General features: G+C 42.2%; 1 protein-coding gene across 2 annotated transcripts in view; it reads left to right on the forward strand.

Annotated features, from left to right (window-relative positions):
• Positions 1–20,906, forward strand: part of bcl9 (BCL9 transcription coactivator) — a 28,354-nt gene continuing 7,448 nt past the window's right edge. The window contains exons 1-6 of one of the 2 annotated variants that reach the window (XM_069153987.1): positions 1–179; positions 2,431–2,596; positions 17,112–17,585; positions 19,711–20,024; positions 20,215–20,322; positions 20,447–20,633. In XM_069153987.1, the coding sequence (XP_069010088.1) occupies positions 17,299–17,585; positions 19,711–20,024; positions 20,215–20,322; positions 20,447–20,633 (896 nt within the window). In that variant the 5' untranslated portion in view covers positions 1–179; positions 2,431–2,596; positions 17,112–17,298. Of the gene's footprint in view, positions 180–410; positions 688–2,430; positions 2,597–17,111; positions 17,586–19,710; positions 20,025–20,214; positions 20,323–20,446; positions 20,634–20,906 lie in introns of those variants that run through there. The other variant, XM_069153986.1, reaches the window with a different exon arrangement.

Below are 20,906 nucleotides of genomic sequence, written 5' to 3' on the forward strand. Positions count from 1 at the left end.
TAAGAGACGACAGGAAATCTTGACTGGGATGTAATGGAGTAGGACCACTGAAAAGCTCGGGCGAAAGGGGGGAGACATATTCCTATTTTTACAATGTTACCGTGATAATGTTGTGATTTGATACGTGCGCGGTGTAAATTCGTCGTCCGACCACAGCGGAAATGAAGCAAACATTCCAGGTGAGTGTTCCCCCCTTTTCACATCGAGCTGGAAAGTGTCGGCACCACGGCTCGCCTCCTGGCAACGGGCACACGCGGGTCCTCCTCCCGGGGACATCTCACTCCGGTATCCGTTCTTCTCTGCCTCTGTCCCCCCCCCCCTCCACCACCACCACCACCCTCCACCACCTCCTCCTCCCACCACCACCCACCCTCACCCCCTTCCCCTCCCCACTCCCGAAGGCTGGCTCGCAAAAAAAAAAAAAAAAAAAAAAAAAAACCCACGTCGCGTCTGGCCTTGGCAGGACAGTGAGCGCCCTTTCGGCCATAAATGCCGTTTTTTTTTTTTTTTCCCCCGAGCGCAACAAAAGCGGATTATTCACGATGTTTTCGGCATGGTATAAAACCCGCGGAGAAACACTGGGTTTTGCCCCATTACACCGGAGGACCGCCCGTGCTTGGTGAAAATGAGAAAAGGGATACAATGCAGCATGCATGTTCTGCATTCTTCGGGAGCCCCACGCCGTCGGTATTGTATTTCTTTTTATGTAAAATGTGTTTGATGTGATTTACAAACGCGCAGCGGAGATGATAGGCCTCGGCTCGCTGATTGTGTCGGCCAGCCCTATCATCTGCCGACCGATTTAATTGTTACATTGTTAACGGGAGCTAGCAGAACTTGGGGGAAAAATGAACGCTGGCCCGAGTTGTTTTATTTCGCAAACAAAAGCCTCCCCCCCCCCCCTCCACCCCCCTTAAAAAAAAAACAACAAAAAAACAACAATCTCGTTTGTGTTGCGTGTGTTTTTCGGTTGTGCTTTGCGGCCGACGTCGTTGTTCTCGGCTCTCCGCCGCCGTCCACTGCCTCCCTCTTCGGGGAAGACTTTGTTTGCGCTGGTCGAGGCTCCATGAATGCGAGTGCTGAAGTCCTCCCTTCCCCCCCCCCCCCCACCCCCACTCGTCCTCCTCCTTCTCCTCCTCCTCCTCCTCCTCCTCAGCTCTCTGGCGAAACAGGAACAACTTCTTTTAGGAAAAAGAAAAAAAAAAGTTCCTGGAGTTTCAAGCGCCATGGAATTACTTTGTCCGCCAAGAGCTGTCCAGTGAGGCGCTGAGATTTCATGGGGGGGGGTGGAGGAGGGGTGGTGGTGGTGGTGGTGGTGGGGAGGGGGGAGGAGGAGGAGGAGGAAGTCTAGTTCCTGTAGCTCTTGTGTGCTTTACGTTTATTTGCAGAGGTTTTAAGGTTTGTAGATGTCTGTAGATTTTAGGACGACTTCCTTCCTCGACTAGGCCCGTTGGTGAGTAACTTGTGGCATTGTGCTGTGTTACCTTGGCAAGAACCAGAGAGAGCTAAACATGGCAAAGAATGTGTTCAGCCTTCACCAATGTTGTTTAACTTGACTCGTCAGTGGAAAGAAAAAGAAAAAGAAAAAAATCCACAGGTACCTATAGTGTAAAAATGTTTTAAGTAAAAGTGAGGTTGCTCCCCTGATGCAAAAAAAAAAAAAAAAAGAAAGTCCAGGGTTTTTCACTTTCATGCCTTTATCCAGTAATTTGCTTTAGCCCATTTAACATTTTTGCACAGATTCAAAAAAATTCTAATAATTTGGCATCATATTGGTTCGATGGGATGTTTTCACCTTCATCATTTTGAAGATAGATCTCGGGGCATTTTTTTTTTTTTTTTTTTTTTTTTTTTTTTTTTTTAACGCTTTGTTGCATTTTGACTTTTAGCCCCTCCATCTGATGCTGTTATTCAGACTCGAGTTCAGAGTGAGCAGTTCTCCAGTGTCTTGTCCGAGGACACTTTTGGAGCACACATACCAGTTGCTGAGACTGAACCTTTCTGTTACAGGACTCCGGGTCTCTTCCATTGCTAGGCAACACTGCTGTCTGCCATTAAATGTGAATCTGTTGCATAGTATTTCGGCTGTTTCTATGCTCACTACTTCTTGTCTTTCTTACTTTGCAAGGTGAAGGACTTAAAAAATAAAAAAAATAAACTCTTTAATTTTTGCTCAGTGGATATTTGGAGGAATCCCTCCAGTATGGAAGGACTTGACAGCGTAGCACAGGCTGTCTTGTAATCTCTTGTGTGCACACCGGTCGATAACTGAAGTATAAATGAGTGTCTTGGTTAAAAAGGCCAGCTGTAAACGTAGCTCCTAATGACCTCAGCTTTGCACAGGTTATGTGTGTTTGGTCTTTTTCTTGCCATTTTCTTCTTTGTGTTTCACACAAAGTTCTTTCCCTCCCTCCCCTCCCTCTGTTCCAGGTGTGAATGACTTGTGGCTGTAGGTTGTAGTGAGCGGGCCAGGTTCCTGCACAGCCTCCGTGGCTGACTGGGAGGAGTCGAGTGGAGAGCAGACATCAGTGCCCAGGGGACCTGAGGCCTGGTTCTCCATATGAGGCCCTGCTGAAAGGGCAGGGGGGCTTCTGAGGTAACCCAGCTCAACTCTTGTCTCTCTCTCCCTCTCTCTTTTTTTTTTGTTTCACATTTTATCACACAGAATCTCTCATTCACATCTTCTCCTGTCTTCTCAAAAGTGCATGACCAGGACAGACTCCATGTAAATAGTTTTTTTTTTTCCATCCTCATTGCTTTCATGGCTAAGTAGCCACCATAACAACCATAAAGTATGACAGGATCATATGAGCTATGTTTGAAATCACTCTCTTTTTGTTATTTTTATGCTACAGTGCATTGTACGTGGAGTTTTCAGCATTCTGTTTGTAAACTTCATTCTCTGTTTAGTCCCCTCAATGATTCCTGCAATGTGTTAAATTTTGTGAATGCAAAAAAATGTTCAGTCATGTGGCACAATACCGGTCAGACATGACAGACAATTATGTGTCCCTGAAACTATTAGAAAAATAAAAAAGATTTACTGCTCCCTGTGGAGCGAGCCACACAAGCAGGAGTAGTGAATGAGTGAACAAGAGAGGGATTTTTAGACACAGTCATGGTGTAGCAGTAAAGTCTGTGGTTTCAACCGTGTGCCAGCATAAGAAAAAGAATGAGACACACTTGTTTTTCAGCATTCATGCTTTTACCACACTACACTGGTTTGTGTTTTGTTTTTAAACACCGCGGCAACGTTAAAATACAAACAACAAACATTGCATTCGAAGACTAACTGGTGCCACAAATTGATAGCTTAACAGTGCTGTGATGCAACAGTAACAAGGCAGGCACAGGCTCTTCCCAGCATTGGTCACTATCAGTTTGACATTTATCTATGGAGGTGCGTCCGTTCTGATGAGAGAAGCCTTGAATTGTGGAGCACATCAACCCGCTGTTGATGCTCGCGGAAGCCGCTTGAGGAGAAAGAGCCTCGGAGCCGCACCGCTCCGGCCTATCAGAGCAGTGTTTGGTCTCATCCTCTGATCTGCACATGCTGAGGACACAACACGGTCAGGGCGCTCTTCCTGAGAACGCTTTGCACACTGTTTATTTATCTGCTATCTAATCCGAAGCGCGTTAACCAAAAAAACCACAGCGAGGTGAAGGACGCAGGGAAATGGATATTGATGTAAAGCAGCAAAGGATTTATTTTTTGCCTCTGCGTATTGGCTTCTCATGTGTCCGTACATTTGTTTGCTTCATGGGTTTTCTAATTAAAACTCGCTTGTTGTTGTGTTGTGTGTGACATGGAGGGATGTGTTGGAGAGGCGGTTTGTCTCTTTGCCTGTGGAGTGTGGGAGGCAGGGGGAGGGGGGGGTCCCAGTCATGCAGTAGATTAGACCCTGGTGTGTCTGTTTTTCTAATGCTTGAAATGTTTATTTTCACTCTGCAGGATGCTTTTCTGTTCTCCCCCAAACAAAGAAATATTTACATTAATGAAACGTATCAGTTTTCATTTACCTGAGACAGTCATTCACAACTGATCAGGGAATTTTGTCCAGCCGCTGAGTAACTCTTGACACCAGTCAGGCCTCGGAAATACAGTAATTATTTAGGATTCCTCAAGGAGAAGGAAGACTACAATTAGGCATTTAAATGTGTATTTGTGCAGTTTTTGCCTTAATATACCACGGCGGGTTTACATGTAACTTGTTTGGAGGTGATGTTGAATTATTGCTATAGTGCAATGAAACTGTAATCCAAGTGCTTGATATATCAGTGTGACCTTCAAGGGATCCGAAACGCCTCAACATCTCCAAACTCTTGTAAAACATAAAGTTGTGATGTACAATTATGCACAGTCGACTTTGACATTTCCCACAGACCATGAAAATATGATGGTTGTAATGTGCTAAGAAAATATAATTCTCAGAGATGGAGGCAGGACTAATGAGATGCCCTTTTCTGTCCTAAATGACATCAGCGCATTGAAAACCGTGAACTTCACAGGGAATGTAATAACTATAAACACCTATAGATTAAAACTTAACAAAAATAGAACAATTTATGATTTACCCCAAGCATCTTTTTGCGGTAGTTTATAAATCAGATATATCTGTGGTAGCCCAATACTGTCCAATAATATCAGCCAACAAATGAGTCACTCGGCTGAAATTTGTTTGTCCCTTGTAATCAAATTTTGTTTTTATTAGGTTCCAAGACAAAATGGCTTGATAGAAGACAGTTTCTCACACTTCACTTTGTAGAAGATGGTTCAAATCCATCAGGATATAATGATCTAATTAAAAGTTGTCAGCAGATGAAGATTAAAATAAACTTTCTGATTAGTGGGGCTAGCAATTTATTGATTTCTGTAAATATTGCCCATTTTCCAATCCAGCAATCATAACGAGCAATTGACACGTCTTCTATGTCAGTAGATATAAGTATTGATCCAATCTGCTGCATTAGGTCAGTATTGATGGCTGTCGCAGCTTTATTAATTAATCAGGTATTGACCAGGTGTGACTGATTCATATCAATGCTGTTTCTGTCATTTTCAGTGTAACATTAATACCACACAGTTTTAAAAAGCTCCAAAGCACAATATATATTTAACATCAGTAATCGGCCCCGATCAATGTGTTACACAGATTTTTATTTGAAACGTTAAAACTAATGGCATTGGACTGACAATATTTATCAGTAAGAGACTTTAGGCAGCAGAAAATTGGCATTTAGTGAAGAAAAACAGGAAGAAGGAAATCTTTCTTTTGTATATCACTTGTCAAAAAGTAAGTTACGACCAGTAATTGTAAAATGTAAAACACGATAAAATAGATGGCAAATGGGAGACAATAATACAATGAAGATACACCAGGATAGATAATGGATGGATAATAACGTGATGGTATTCAAACAATACAAAAAAATATCTGTTGCAGGAGTATCAGTTATTTAAAGCTAAAGCTAGTGTAAACTGCTTCTAATAGATGTTATGACAGAATTTTCTACCACTCAATTTAAAGCCATTCATGCCACAGACTGTTTTCCGTAAGTACAAGAATAAGTGCAATGGCTGTGTTTTCTTTATCCATTTGATTAGTTTCTGTGCAGGTCATTACAGATCAGTCATCCGTTTGAGCCATTCTGACAATATTTGTGATTACAATAAAGAAAAAGGGCTGCAGATATGGCTGAAGGACGTCATTTCAAAATACATCTCTTGGGGGCCCTGAGGACGAGCTTCCAGGAGTCTTTACAGCCTTGTCTGCCTCTCCAAACAGTTGCAGCTGTGTGTTTTTCTAATAGCTGTATTTCATATCTCTTTAGCGTAGGAGGTCACAGTCTTGTATGTGTGGATGTGTGGTGGGATCGTTGCCCATACAAGATCCTCAGGGATGTGTCTGGCTGAGTCAGAGTGTACCAATCAATCCGCTTTCATGCTTCTCTGCCGTGATGGACAGTTGTGGCACAGACGGGCTGCTTCAAGGGGAGGGAGGGGTCCTCTTAAACAGAGCTGCTGTCAGGAGCAACCTGGGGGCTGATGTAACCGGCATTAGCCCCCACCATCCATGCTGAAAAGCCACGACAGAGGTTAAAGGCCTCTGCAGCTACCAGATTACTGTTGTCACTAGTTAGCCGAGTTTAACGTAGCAGCACGACTCAAAGAAAACCAGTAAGGGTTATCACGTCCACCAAAACAAACGCTGGATGTTGATGACACTCGGCAATAATCCACATCTGTCCACCAACTTTTTAAGCCCACATCACTTCCTGGAATTTGCTTTATTTAAAAAAAAAAAGAAAGAAATATTGCTATAATACCAATTATTTTGGTCCATGTGGTTTATCCAACTGGAAGAAAATAAGATTCTTGATATTCTCCATTTTGTCAGTTAATCATAAAACTTGGTGCATGTGACAATTCAAAGAGCGGGGTTTTAATTTGAGATCTGTTGGGCGATTTTATGAGCCAGTGATAAGCATCAGTCTCGTGTGTCAAATCATCATTATCAAGTGTTCTTTGACTAAACTGTCAGTGTAAATGAGATGAAGCTTCTGGGTCTCAAATCCTTAATGTTTTTTTTGTTGTTGTTGAGCTCCTGATAAGTGATGGGTGTGATTGTTTCAGAGCTTTATAGAAAAAATGTAATCTTTCAAATTAGTTCGTGAGAAATGAGCAGAGCTAAATATAATTTGTAGAGCTAAAACGATGAGTCTACTAATCGATTTGTTGATCGCCAGAAAATAATTTAGCACCTCCATTGATATACAAATGACAATATATCGTAAGTAATTTTCAAGCAAAAATACGAAATTCACACAAATTATAGCATCTTTGCTGTCACAGTTTTGTAATCTTGATTGGACAAAAGAATTGAGTTACCGTCACTAGTTTTGACATTCCATTGATCAGAAGATCAATTGATTAATCAAGAAAATTAATAATGAAAACCATTTTTAGTTGAAGCCCTGATTGTCTGCCTGAGTCTCACTTTCTGTCTAGTATAAACTTTTATGATTTATTTTCTTTTAACTCGAGCGCTCTAAGATCTTTGGTGGAATTTTGAATGAAGTAATGATTGGAACTTTGAAGACAAACCTTTGGGCTTTTAATGCGTTCATTCACTATAATTTAAATAGGAAAAGAAGTCGGGACAATATATGGATATTATATCGGTAATGTGCTGTGAGACTAGATAGTTTATTAGGTATTGTAATATTGCTATATTGAATAAGTGTTGTCTTTTCCTAGTTACAGTAAAGTGATGCTATTTACTGAATTTACCAGACCTTTCCAGCATTTCTATTATTTGCCTTTATCCACTTCGTTCCTATATTTACATGTCAGATGATTATTTATCAAAATTCTCATGGTTTAAATATTGTGTCAAAGTACAAATTGTCATCCAAACAACAGCAAAATTGAAGTATCATCCAAACCCAAATGCTTTGCTTCAAAATGGACACCACCTCTAATATCGTCATTGCACCATTTACACCTCAGTACAGCCAGAATGAGCAAATTGTCTCATTATGCGTCATGGTTTTGCATTGTGTAGTTCCGTTTAATTCCCTGACTGAACTATGATAAAGTTAATGGTGGATTTTTATTTTTTTTATTTAAGTAAAACTATTACAATGGTGAGTGGCATTTCTAACTACTTTGTAGACACTTGCTGAATATAGGGAGCTGACGGGAATATTGTTTTGCACTCAACTGCCAGTAATTGTGGTCAATCCATATGTTGTGGATGTGGCACAGATTACATGTAATTTTTCATTTCGTCCTATCAATCCATAACTACACAAAGGAATCAAAAAGGCCTTTAAATATAATTCTTCAGGTCCTGAACTGACGTTTATATGGGTTCTTCATTGATTCTCTTATTCCTTGTTTTCAAATCCAAAGTAGTGTGTTTGTGTTTGTTTTTGTTAAGTATGGAATAATTTAAACTGTCCACTCCTGGTCAGGTGTTGATCTTCATCAATTTTACCAACCTTGAATTGGTAAATAAATCGTATTTTTTCCTCTTCTCTTTGAAAGTTTTAGGAGCAACAGCTTGAGCTAAACAATCATACTATGCTGAGACAATAAAGAGTTTGTTCATAGATTATAATCTCCTTTTACTGTAAGAGATACGATGATGTGGGTAGGGGAGGATGTTCAGTGTGTCTTTCATATTAGGATTATTGGGATTGTGTTTTTAGCCAGTTCTTTTGGGATAGAAGAGCATTTTACTCGAAGCTTTCACCATATTAACATGTGGTTAGTCACAGGGTAGACATGCCGTGTGCGCTCATCGTTTTGGGGGAACCTTAAGGAGGCTCAGACAGAAACGAACAAGCAAACTCTGACTCACGGGAACAGTACATGCCATAAACTTAGTTTCTCCGTTTTGGGTGCATCGCAGACATTACGAGGATGGCTAAGTACTGCCGCATGTGGGTATTTCTCCGTGCACTCGTATGACTGCGTGTATATTGCTTTGTGCCTATATATTTAATTGGGCAGGTCTTAGCCAGTGTCTTTAAAATTCCATGGGAATGACACAGCAGTGTAAACTGGGGTAACTCAGGGACACAATCTGGCTCATGTTCTCTCTCTCTCTCGCTTAAGAGAGTGCTAATTTTGTAGTACGATAAAGGAGAGGAGACAGAACATCTATTGTGTACGGTTTGTTTGTGTGAGCTTCTTTGAGGAAAATATAGCGTTGCTTGCTTGTTATGCCAGGTCAGTAAAGACAGCTGAGCGGCGTCACTTGGTTTGTCGGGTTGGAAAGCCGGTTGTTTCTGTTTTGTTTTGTAATGTACAGAAAAAATGTTTGGGGAAAAAAATATATTGGGCAGCACACAATGCAAAATGTTGAACTCACTGATGCTTGACATCTCTGCTGTTTGTTTGGATGTTCTGTATCAAGATATGATAATTGCTAGTAGCTTGCAAGCAGGGCCTTTTGACCAGCAAGCGAGGAAGGTAAATTTCTTACCTCGGTTTAAATTGCATTTGAAAGGCCGTCGGGATTTCCCACAATGCTTTTAGTCACAGGGAGACGTCCTCCCAGCATGAGCAAGGGAGGAATGTGGCCTGAGTGTGGGAGCGACCGTCCGGATGGAGGGAGGGAGTCACGGACCAGAGAGCATGGTCAGGGGAAGGGAGGAAAGAAGGGGTCTGCACAGAGGTCAGCAGAGCTTCTCTTAAGCGAGTGGAGTTTCTGTTTGACTCCTCCTGTGAGATACAAATAGGATAAGCATGGATGTATGTGCGTTTCCAGTAGGAGTTTATTTACTATATACTGCTAAAATCTCTGCAACCACCACTGATTTCACCGGGCATTATTAACACAACACAACACAGCACAGCGCTCCTGCCTTAATTAGCAGTTCTACCGGAGGTCTTCATGGGTGCAGAATTTTAATCCTGTGGAAAACCTGCCATAACCTGGAAAAATAGCATCAAACCAAAAGGCATCTGAAAAGATTCGTACCCAGTCTGAAATAGACCTTAGGATAATTGGGCTGGATCCAAAATGCAGTTGACCTGAACAGACCCACCAACAGTTAATTGGCAGCACAATGCACCACCAATTAACGAGCATTCGTAGTCTTAAACAAGGGCAATATTTTCAAATGTTTTCTGTTGCCTTAAAAATGCATCAAGTGTTACACAACACATTTTGCTGTCTGAGCTAAAAGCAAATGTGCGAGGACACATTTTTGTATCGGGCATATTGATCCATTGACCCAAACCAGATCAGGCTGAATATAATTTGGACGTGGCCCAACGTAGTTCCAGGCGCGGGTCTCTCGTATTAGTATCTGATTGGACCTATGAAGACCTCGGCTTTTTACTGCTCAATTACAGGCAGACAAACAAACTGCTTCAGCCAGACGGTGAAGCAGATTCCCCGACCTTCCTAATAGCTACTGTGGCCACATCTTGCTTTGTTAACATTAGCTAGTCAACCTACTGAACTGCGACCAGTTCGTGGTTGCAAAGTTGTAATACTACTCGAAAGAAAGCATTTTTTTTTTTTTTTATGTGATTGTTCGAGAAGAAATCTTACTGCCCCAAGACTGCGCCCATCGTGTAAGCGTTTATCTACACTAGTCATGGTTTTTCATTTTGGTTTTGATTTCTTGCACTTCCCCATCTAGTGAAGAAGAGCAAGACCAAGACCCAATTTGTTACGTGCTTCTGGTGTTGGTCTGCACTACAGTGGGCAGTGTGAGGGACTGATGAGAGCTCGGTGTCGCATTTTTGGTTAAACGACTATTAAGAATTTTTAGAATGATTTTAACTCTTTACACCCAGTAGCTAATTTCCTATGTAATTCCACATGAATGTGTAAACTTGGGTGAGACGTGGACACGATGCGGCATTTACTAATGTGCTTAAAGAAAATTGTTAAACTTCTAAAAAGCAAATTTCTTCTTGTATAAATGTTGTTTTATGTACTTTATCTTAATGCTTTATTTAGATTCTGAAGACTGTAACATCTAAAAATGCAAGTTAAACATGGTGCTGAATAATTGTTCTGTGTTTGACAAGTGTGAAATATCACATGCTCTTTACCATGATATTTTTGAATCTTACTGTCGACATTGTAGATTGGCACACCCCTAATTCACACCCACGCTTGTTGTGTCAGAGAAATAATGGCACGTGGTTGCCAGTTACCAAGTCTCTTTGTCTTGTGTTCAGTAAGAAAGGTGTGCTCGCGCCTGTGTGTGTGTGTGTGTGTGTGTGTGTGTGTGTGTGTGTGTGTGTGTGTGTTTGCGAGCACAAGACACACCCACTTAGACAGAGCAGCAGAGACAGAGGGCAGATGGACAGAGATGGAAGTGCAGGGTGAAGTGTGCGAGACGGAGATCAGAGCAGGCCAGAGTGCTGAGTGCCAGTCCTGCTGCTGGAGCTGGCCGCCACACATGGCACCGTGCCCAGGCTACGCCAGCAGATGTGTCACTAGTGAGTCAGCTGTGTGTGTGTGTGTGTGCGTGTGCGCGTGTGTGCACGCGCGCGTACATCTGAGACACAGACACCCACCCGCAGACTCGGTGAAGAGAGCGACTTGTGTAATACCTCCCCCCTCCCCTCCCTTTCTACTAGTAAATCTGTATCACACCCACTTACCCATCCTCCTGTTTTCACTGCCACTTCCATCATTGTGATGGACACAGTGAGGCTTCTGTCACCACGATATGATATGACAGAATGTGACATTACACACATGTTGCCTCCCTGGGGACGGAGGGGCATCGTCTGCCGACTAGAGGAGAAGATGAAGTGAGGACGGGGGAGCGGGGAAGGTTGTCGTGGAAATGCCGGACAGACAGACAGACTCGTCTGATTCTGTGGTGAACAGAGTGAGCGGGAGACAAAACCTGGGTGGAGAAATGTAGACGCTTGTCCTCTGAGAGCAGTTCATTCTTTGGAGAATGCAGAAAAGTTTTCAAGATCATTGTAAATATTTGTGTGCCTTGGTTTCAATAGAAACAGGGACCCATTCATACTTGTGTGAGCACTGTTGATGTGCAGGCGCCCTTGTTCCTGTCACGCTGGATGTATTATGTCAAATGTTACATCTGTGGCGTCACAGCTCTATCTTTAGAGACACTCGGCATTCCTAGCATTCAGTGTGTGCCAAGTGTGAATCATGAGTGCAGTGCAGGGTGTGGCGCGTTGGCTTAGTGTTGCCAGGAAGTCACCTCATCAGGTGACACGCAGGTGTTCCCTCAGCCGCGGTTAATGTGAATGCCCAAAAGATTTCTCTGCTTTTCACATTTGTCTTTTAGTAAGAGTTGGTGTTGTCTGTTCTGTCTTCAGGTCGTTTTTGCTTCACTCGCAGTAAGTCAGGTGTGTGTGGAGGAAGTACTTGATTGATAACTTTGTGGTACATTTGTACAAACGGTACTAGTTTAGGTTTAAAGTTTATTTATTTAATGCTGGCCTTTGTGACTTCACAATGAAGAAGTACTACAAATGTCAAGTTTAAATACTAACAATAAAACGTACCCGTCTTAATTTCAATAGTCTCTGGCTTTGTTGTTTCAGCCTTTAGTGTTGTGCTTGTTCAGGAACGACCCGTCGCTGTTTGCTAACTTCTGCTCAATATTGCAGTGTAATGGATGTAACTGTGTCACTGTGGTGAGTTTGTGAGTTTGCTCTCTTAAAAGATAATCATACCGGTTATTTAATCGCAATATTGTGAAACAAAACACGTTGTTGTACCGACTTGTGCTCAGGCCCTAAGGAAAATAAATCATGATTCGGATCACAATTAAAAATAAATAAATACACAGCAGTAGTGCCTCACAGGGAGACTTGATGGTTGTTTTCTGATTTTGGTCTTGCTACACTTGCTCCCAAGACACCGGTGACAAAATGAAAGCATTGACTCTAAAACTATTTTTTTTTTTTTTTAAAGTACTGAATTTCAATGTGTCACAGTCCAGTAATTACCACCTGTGGCTTCTTTTCAACAGAAGTGACTCTGCTCACTTTGAGATTTGTCTTTATTCTATTGTTTTGAAGGCAGTCTTTTGACTCCGCCTTTGAACCATTTTCAGAAATGAATTCAAGGCATATTTTAAGACGAGATGCACAAGTATTGGTCAATCCATTCAGATTTAAAAATGCATATTCTTTTCATTGGGTTTTGTTGCAAAGCTTTGACCTGACTTGATTTGAATGACGTGTATATTTACCATTAGCTGTGCTCTTGTGTGAACAGTCGCAGAGGTTTTTCTGGTACACAGAGTTTGCTGCTGCTTCTTCAGACTGCACAGTTCACTGCTGATGGCTCTTGTGTTTTTTGTATATTCTTGCAGAAAACCACGAGGAGAGGTGGAAATAATGCTTCTGATATTTGCCCCAAACAAATAATACGCTAAAGCAATTCTTGAGATGGAGGCCGAGCAGACGGAGAGCGGGTAGGGGAGCTAGAGAGCGAGAAAGAGAGAGCAATACTCCATTGTGACTGAACTGCAAAATGGGATTTGCATAAATAAGGCTGAAACATCAGCAGGCCCTTTTACAGCCAACAGCAGGGCTGAGATGAGGGAAGAGATGGTTTGTGTGTTTTGTTTTTTTCCCCTCTTTTAAAAAAAATAATATCTTTGTTGCATTGTTGTGTTAGAAATTTAAGCCAGGGGACGAGGTTGGCAGCAAGGTCAAGGTTCCTTTCTTCTTGTTTATCCCACACCTTACCAGTGGATACTATACTGGTACGAAGCCTCCCACTCCACTTCAGAGGAATTTGGGTGACGTAGCTGGGAAGGGTCTACTCTCTAAGCAGGCAGCGTACGATGATTGTTACATAAGCAAGAAATAAAACGCTCCCTTTTAGTGCCACCCGCATTGGAAAAACCCAAATCTAATTGAATTGAACTATTTTCTGCCCTCTTTTTATGTGGAACCTCATATTTATATCAGAGGCAAAAAGCTCATTTTTAGAGCCTCATTATTCTGTTTCCCCATTAACTTGTGTGCACTGCAGCTCCTCGTGTGCGGCGTGATAGGCAGTTCAGCGTCTTTTCTGGAGATAGAGGAATATAAATCTCTGTTATTAACTCTCTGATGCTTTGTTGTGTGTATCTGCAGCACGCACGCCTGATGTGTGTGTGTGTGTGTGTGTGTGTGTGTGTGTGTGAGTCAGTGCATTCCTTATGACAGTCACGTCAGCAAGCTCTCCAATTAGTGTCTCGTTAGCGTGCGATTTGAGGGAACAGGTGATCGACAGTTGCAGCTGTTTGTGTCTGTGTGCGTGCACATACTCGCGTGACACGCATTTGTGTATGATTACGGTTTATGTTTGGATGAAACGCCTTGAGGGCATACATGCTAGTTAGAGCTGAATGGAGGAGGAGGCTGTTTTTTTTTTTTTTTTGATATCGTATAAATTATATCTTCTCAAGTGAACTAAATACATTTTTCAAGGGATTGTTTCGGTACCTCTGAATGATCGTCTTCTGGTTACTCGTTGGGGCTCTCCTCTCTGTCCTCACTCAGAGTGGAGAAACCATCCCACCACACCCGTCTGATGACAATAGACGAGGCTTCATCTGACAATTTTTTTAAACTTTTCACAAACCACAGTCGTGCTTGGTTTATGCAAGAGTTGGCCGGGTGTGCAAACCAACGGAGGCAAACACTGTTTGTACTTGTGTGTCTGATTTTTACATTTTTCACTCTGCTACGTTCATCAGTTTTGTATGTTCATATGAGTGACCAAAGGAAAAATGTTCTGAAAGTGTTTTTCTCCCCACTGGTGTCTCACCCATCTCTTATCACACCTGGCTTTTCATTGTACCTTTGAGTGTGGCCGTTCTTAACAGCCATCGACATGTCAGACAATGTCAGAAGAAACAATGAGCCAGTTAATTTGATACTTAGCCTAACATAACATTAAGCAACGGCATTCATTAATGTCTCATTTACAAACAACAGCACTTTAAGTATTTGTACTGTAGCTCTAAATTTGCGATTAGTTTGCGACATCTGATGACATCTGTGCGTTGTAGGGCTGCTCCCCGAAAGTCTCGTCAAATGATGTCACGCTGTTCATTTCTGCTTTACAATTCTGCGTGCTGTTATTGCCAGTGATCGTCTGGCTGGTCTTTTCCATTGAGACTTGGACAGAGCCAGAGCTTCACTTTGATGAGCACATAACAGTCAACAGCAAAACTAATCTGCGTCTGTTTTTAACCTTTTTCCTGCACACATTGTCATCCTTCCCATATTCTGAACTCCGCTCTCATAAAAACCCAAACTGGAGCAACAACGTACGAGGTGTCGCCAGCAGAACCTGTTGTACTCTGAATGCCTTTTCTGCTGATAGTGTGTAATTATTTAGACACACAATTTTACTTTCATACCAGGCCCCTTGTCTGAGTGTGAAGTTCCAGTTCATTTCAACACGGCAGCAGAATTACTTGTATAATTGTGTATTGTGGTCCTTCTTTTTGCAGTTATGTATCAAAAGCCTGTTGTTTCACAAAAAGAAAAACTCAATGGAGTTCTTTCAAGCACTTGTGCTGTAAATAAATACCCAACAATGAGCCTGCCACTTGTCTGAAGAGCCTCCACTTCTCTTTCACACAGTATGCTCTTATACTTAAAGGTTAGTCTAATCAGTTTAATTTGGATACACAAGCCTCCTCTGTTCGTGTGGAGAAACCAGCCTCGGCTTGTGTGCAGTAGCGATCCGAAGCCCTGACAGTTGTGAAAACACTTCTCCTCCTGTAGACCAGTGAGAGACGAGTGTTGCTGCTGTAGCAGGAGTCGGTGTGTTCGTCTGGTTCCCAGTGACACCCTCCCCAGCCCCCTCAGACTCTCCACCTCCCTCTCCCCAGGGCAACTCTGGAGCCAGTTGCAATGTTGAGTGTTTTGGAAAAGCTCCTAAATATTTTCAGGATGACAATGTAATCTGACTGACTATGCTGCTCCCTTGAGCAGGATTCTCATGCAACTCTAGTGCTCTCACACACACACACACACACGCACAGAGTGGTGGGTTTGGACCACACACACACACACACACACACACACACACACACTTCACGTCATACCCCTCTTAAGATCTTTACAGTATCAATGACTAACATAAGTGATGTTTTTTTTAGGCCAATGGTAATATTGATATTTAAGGTGTTAAAATATCTATTTATAGTATATCATGATGTTGGCCAATTGTCTTTTTTTTTTTTTTTTTTTTACATAAATGCATTACATAGAGAAATAGTTTTTAAAGGACCCCTTTAATTTCAGTGTTCACTGATTGATAAAAACTGTGGCCAATGTATTCATTGGTAAAACGTCTCTAAGCTACTGGTGTGTTCACGAGCAACTTGGAGGTGAGAAAATACACCTGAACGCCTGTTGAGCTTTCAATATCCCACTAGGAAAGTGGATGTTTTTTGAGAGCTCGGAGAAGTAGTTTTGAAGTCACTTGTGATAAAAGGAAGAAACGTACATGCTCAGACAATATGGTGAAATATCCAGACTCGGTTAGTCTAGCCTACCGAGTTTGCTCGCTACGGTAAATTTGAAAAACAGCAGTATATCAAAATGTGTAGAAATGTTGAGTACATATAATATTGAGCTCCATTTTGCCCGTGTTGGTTTATATGGATGATGATTAGGTTGTTTGCAGGGTTTTCCTAAAGTTTGTGGAAGACTTTGGCGCCAGAAAAATGTCCATTTTTCAACTAAAAATATTCTACTTCATATCATTGTTCACCAGTAAAGCTCAAAGAGAAAATTTGCTAAAGAAGTCCACAACTCCAATGCTAAATGTGGGAAAAGTAATTTAGTTTGTTTCGATTCTTTTCGCAATGATTTTACATTTCGGCGTAGGTGGTGCCCATAACTGCTTCGGTGTCTAAGCCCTATAATGGTAGGAAAAACCCTGTGTTGAGGCTGCCAAGTTGCCGGTCTGTGAACACTCCACACTCGAAAGTGGGACGTTCCCAAATGGGAACTTACCCAATTCCCAGCTGCCTCAACTTGCGCTAATATTGACCAAGTTATCGTCTCTCGCAAAGACTCAATTCAGGGTTTAAAAACATCTGTTGTAGGCTGGCAGTTTAGCATTTTTGGTGTTTTACAAACCCAAATATTAAAAAAAATATATGGTTCGTTAAACTCTCTTCAGTTTCTCCTGTTAGCTCTGGACCTTGGTCACTTTTTATAATAAGGACATATGAACAATGTAAAGATTATCCTGCAGGAGAGTAATGTATGGTTTTTTTTCCACAGCAGACATTTTGGCTTTTTATAGCCAGAAAAAACAAAGATGGTCGGAATAAGAGTAATGATGACTCAGGTCTGTTCAGGTGGCAGAGTAATCGATTTTATTGGCTTTCCTTCTGAGTAATGTCTAAATGTGTTCAATTAATAAAGGCCTGTTGGAATCGATTGTCGCTTATATTAATTCTTGTTGACCAAAGCCTCTGTCATACAGAAAACAATCAACTTTTTCCCCTCTGTCATTCACTGTAAGATTGACACTAAAAATACTTTTGATGCAGGGTCACTTTTGTTCAGACTGCTGCCCCCTTTTCCAGTTTTGCTAACTGTCCTGTTTCTCCCTCTGTTTTCTCAACAGTGTGCCCAAGGGCCGTTGAAAGCCCCCTTGGGGAATTTCATATATACACACTGAACAAGAAAAACCTTCTGGACTATTGTTACTGTTTTCACACACTTTCTCCCTCACACACACACACACACACACACACACACACACACACCCACGTGCGCACACACACAACCACACAGACAAGGACATAGAGAGAATGTTGGAGGTCCAAGAGGAGAGGCCAGCGGCGGCAGGTACAGCAGCGACACATTTCAGCAAGAAGGAGCGAGGGAAGAAAGAGAGAGAGGAGGCCAAGGACGGTCGGGGGAACCTGTCCAACATCGGGAATCCTGTTCCCGGCTCCCGGAACGTGCGTGCAAAGGCGCCGCTCACACACACAGGCAGTCCTCACCAGCTCATCACTCCACCCTGTTCTGTAGTCCTGGGAGCCCCATCAATGCACTCCAATAGGCTAAAGAACTCCCCGTCCACCAACACACAGAGGTGAGTGGACTCCTGTGGGTCAGGTGCTGCTCATAAGTGCTGGTTTGTGTTTCAAATGTGTGTGTGACGGATAGCCAGATGATTTTAACAGCCTAGTCAGCCAAACACTGGTCTGAATATTGATTAAAACTGTCTTCAATCCAGACTGCTTATGAACAGCTGCACGGGAAGCAGAAGAATTCAAATGTGAACAGAGCCGTGTTTAACAGATTCTTTTAACTGTGAACACTGTTGGTTTTCCTGTTTGTATTTGGCTCCTCTGGGAAAGCTCAAACTTGTGTCCCAGACAAATCTGTTTCAAGTCATTTTTGAAAATCATCGCAATGTCAAAAAAGACAAACATTAGCTGTTAGTGGCTGTTAACAGTTGGGAACCGTCTGCCCTCTATTCAAAAGAGAATGAAGTAAAATAACATGTTCTCGCTCTAAAATCAGAAATGAGGGCATGAGCTATTTTTTTTTTTTTTTACCAAATTAAAAGATTTTATGCTGTCCAGTAGAGTTCAGATGCCATTTTAAGTAGACTTGTTGCTCATATGATTGGTTGCAGAATGACGTGTTTGGTATGTTCTGAAACTCTCATGTCTTTCCAGTTGCAAGGTGCATAAAGTGCTGAATTTAGATTTTTTTTTGAAAAAGCCTATCGGAAACAAAACCTGTAGAAAACTTCAACCATGGCACGTGGACAGCATTTTGTTTCTCATATTTTAATAATCCTTATGGTGATATGTGCTCCATCCTAACTATTAAAGTAGAATATGCAACGGTTCCTAAGACTGGTGACTTGGTCATTACCAAAAGACAGTGTGCAATATTATTGAACATGCATGTAATGTGGGAGGAAGTATAATGAGGACTTGGTGGAAAAAACATGTAAATTTCAGGAGAATGAGCATATTCCTTACAGGAATGGCCAAAGCTGAGAACTAATTATTATTATTATTATTATTGCAGTCATTGCAAGTTGTTGCCAAATATGTCCATATGGTACGTAATGAGTAGTGAAATTGAGCCTCAGCAAAGTTGAAAGAAACTTGATAACTTTGCCTTATCTTCGCAGTGTGGAAATGATGTGTAAGTCAGGTGTAATGCAGATCATCTCTGCTTTAATTGCTTACCTGAAAGGACTTGATGTGTGATCCAGAGCTGTTCGAGGGTCAGGGAGTACACTGTGCTTGGAAGGTGTCCCTGCTGACTCATGTATCTGGAGCCTCTGGAAAAGGCTGTCTGGACTGCCAAAACTCTGGCTTTGCTTTCTTTCTCTACTAGCTGTGTGTCTGTGTGTACGTACATGAAGTGTGCTGCGCTGTGGCTGTACTTTTTAGACATGTTGGCATTTGCTTCATGCTACTTGTACAAGTGTGCGTCTCTTTGTGTGTGTATGAGGAAGAGAGACAGAGAAAGAGATTAGGGTGTGGTAAGGGAGTTCTCTGCCAGTTGGATGTGTCCTGCCTGCCTGAACTGAACTGCTCTCATGACTAGCGAGCAGCAGTCATTTGTAGACGGCCTGTTTCTCTGCAGTCTGTTCCAGGTCTAAGTTTGTGCACTGAATTCCCAATACCAGTAATCTAATCTTACATTTAAAGACATCTATGCCAACTGTTGGATGTCATAATGACATTGTGTTTAGCGGTTGCAGATGGAAAAAAGGAGGGCAAAAAAAAACAACGCATTTTCCTCTCGGTCCGCTTTCTACCACCACTCCTGGGTACCACAGAAGGGAACAACTTGTTATAATTGGGTGCTGGGGGATAGCAGACCTCATAGATAGCCAGCTGTCTCAGTCTGTACCACTCATCTTGCCTGGTTTATGCCCAATTCCAGAGTATGATTACTGGATAAACTAACCTAAAGCTTTGGGCATTTTGCTTGATATGCCCCATTTCCCTCTTGTTGTATATGTTTAATGACTGGAGACAAGCTCACAAATACATGAAGCAAGACAAAACAACATTTTGAAGTCCATAGAATTTCATGTTCCGTCTGAGGCAGGTTTGAGTGGACAGTTGTGTTAAAATGTATAATATACCCATTGTTTTGCACTGTTTTCATGAATGAAAACATGTCTGACTCTATTGTATAAATGTATTAATTTTGCCTGTGATTTTATTTATTTTTTTCTTTAGCCCTAAACCTAAGACGGAGGCCATGGTACGATCACCTCCTGTCATGTCCCCCTCCACTGCCGCCCAGATGGACTCTAAAATGCCCAATCAGGGTAAGCCAGGAAGCACGGGCAGCCAATCACAGCCCTCACCATGCGACCCCAAGACGCTGGGTGCCAAAGGGGCTCAAAATGTTGCAGGGGGAATGGGGCTGAAGAACGGCCAGGGCCTGACCTCTGGACAAAGCTCCAAGGTGAAAGTCAAAAGGGAGAGAAGCACCTCAGTGGAGTCATTTGAACAGCCAGAGAGTGGCACACCCACCAGTGAGGAGAAAGGTAAGGACCGTCATAACGTTTGCTGTGTTATCCGAACATTTATCGTCTGTATTTATTTTCCCTTGGGTATGCAACACAATCCACTAAGAGAAAGCAACAAATGGACACCTTGGAAAAAAAGGCTTTGCAGTCCCTCATTGTCACTCACACTGATAAACCAAAGCTCACTGATGTGCGTGTGTCGGTACAGATAGTAGCAGGGTGAAGAGGATGTGTGTGGCAGAGAGGAGGCAGCCGTACAGTGGAGCTGACTGGTGCTCTGGAGGAGAAAGTGACGAAGATGACAAAGGATTCTTCAGTAAGTGTGTGCTAGCACCTCCGCCGATCAACTTGACTTCATGACAGTTCCTCAGTAGAACTACATTTCCCATGAGCCTGCACTGCTCCTAAAGCCCATTGTCGTCCTTGTTGTTTCCCTGTAGACTGTAACTCCAGCGATGTGAAGCCCCAGGATTCTGTCACACATTCTACCTCCAATGCTGGACTCAGCCGCTCCTCCACGCCCTCCCACAATACGCTGGGAGGCCAAGGCTCCACAACAGAACCTGCTAGTGGCCAGAAACCAGGCTCCAAACTTGTTTATGTCTTCACCACAGAGATGGCAAACAAGTAAGGAAGCTGGGCGTTTTTAGCAGTTTTCACTGTTGTTTAGTTATGATGAATTATTATGTACTCATAGTTTTAAGTTTGTCTCCACAATTTAATTATTAATGTGCTCGGAGAGTCTAATTAAATCATCATCTCAGCACTTTTTTACATAAGAAAAACATACACCCACAACGAAACCCTTTGTTGAATTGCAGTTCAAAATTAAATGGAATTGCCAACAGTGTCAGTTGCCTTAAGTGTGTCTTTGTGCCCCTGTCATCAGTGGTTATTGAT

Source organism: Embiotoca jacksoni, unplaced genomic scaffold (assembly GCF_022577435.1).
Source record: "Embiotoca jacksoni isolate LCO1_2020_lvr unplaced genomic scaffold, fEmbJac1.0.p SCAF_2, whole genome shotgun sequence".
NCBI lineage: Eukaryota > Metazoa > Chordata > Actinopteri > Embiotocidae > Embiotoca > Embiotoca jacksoni.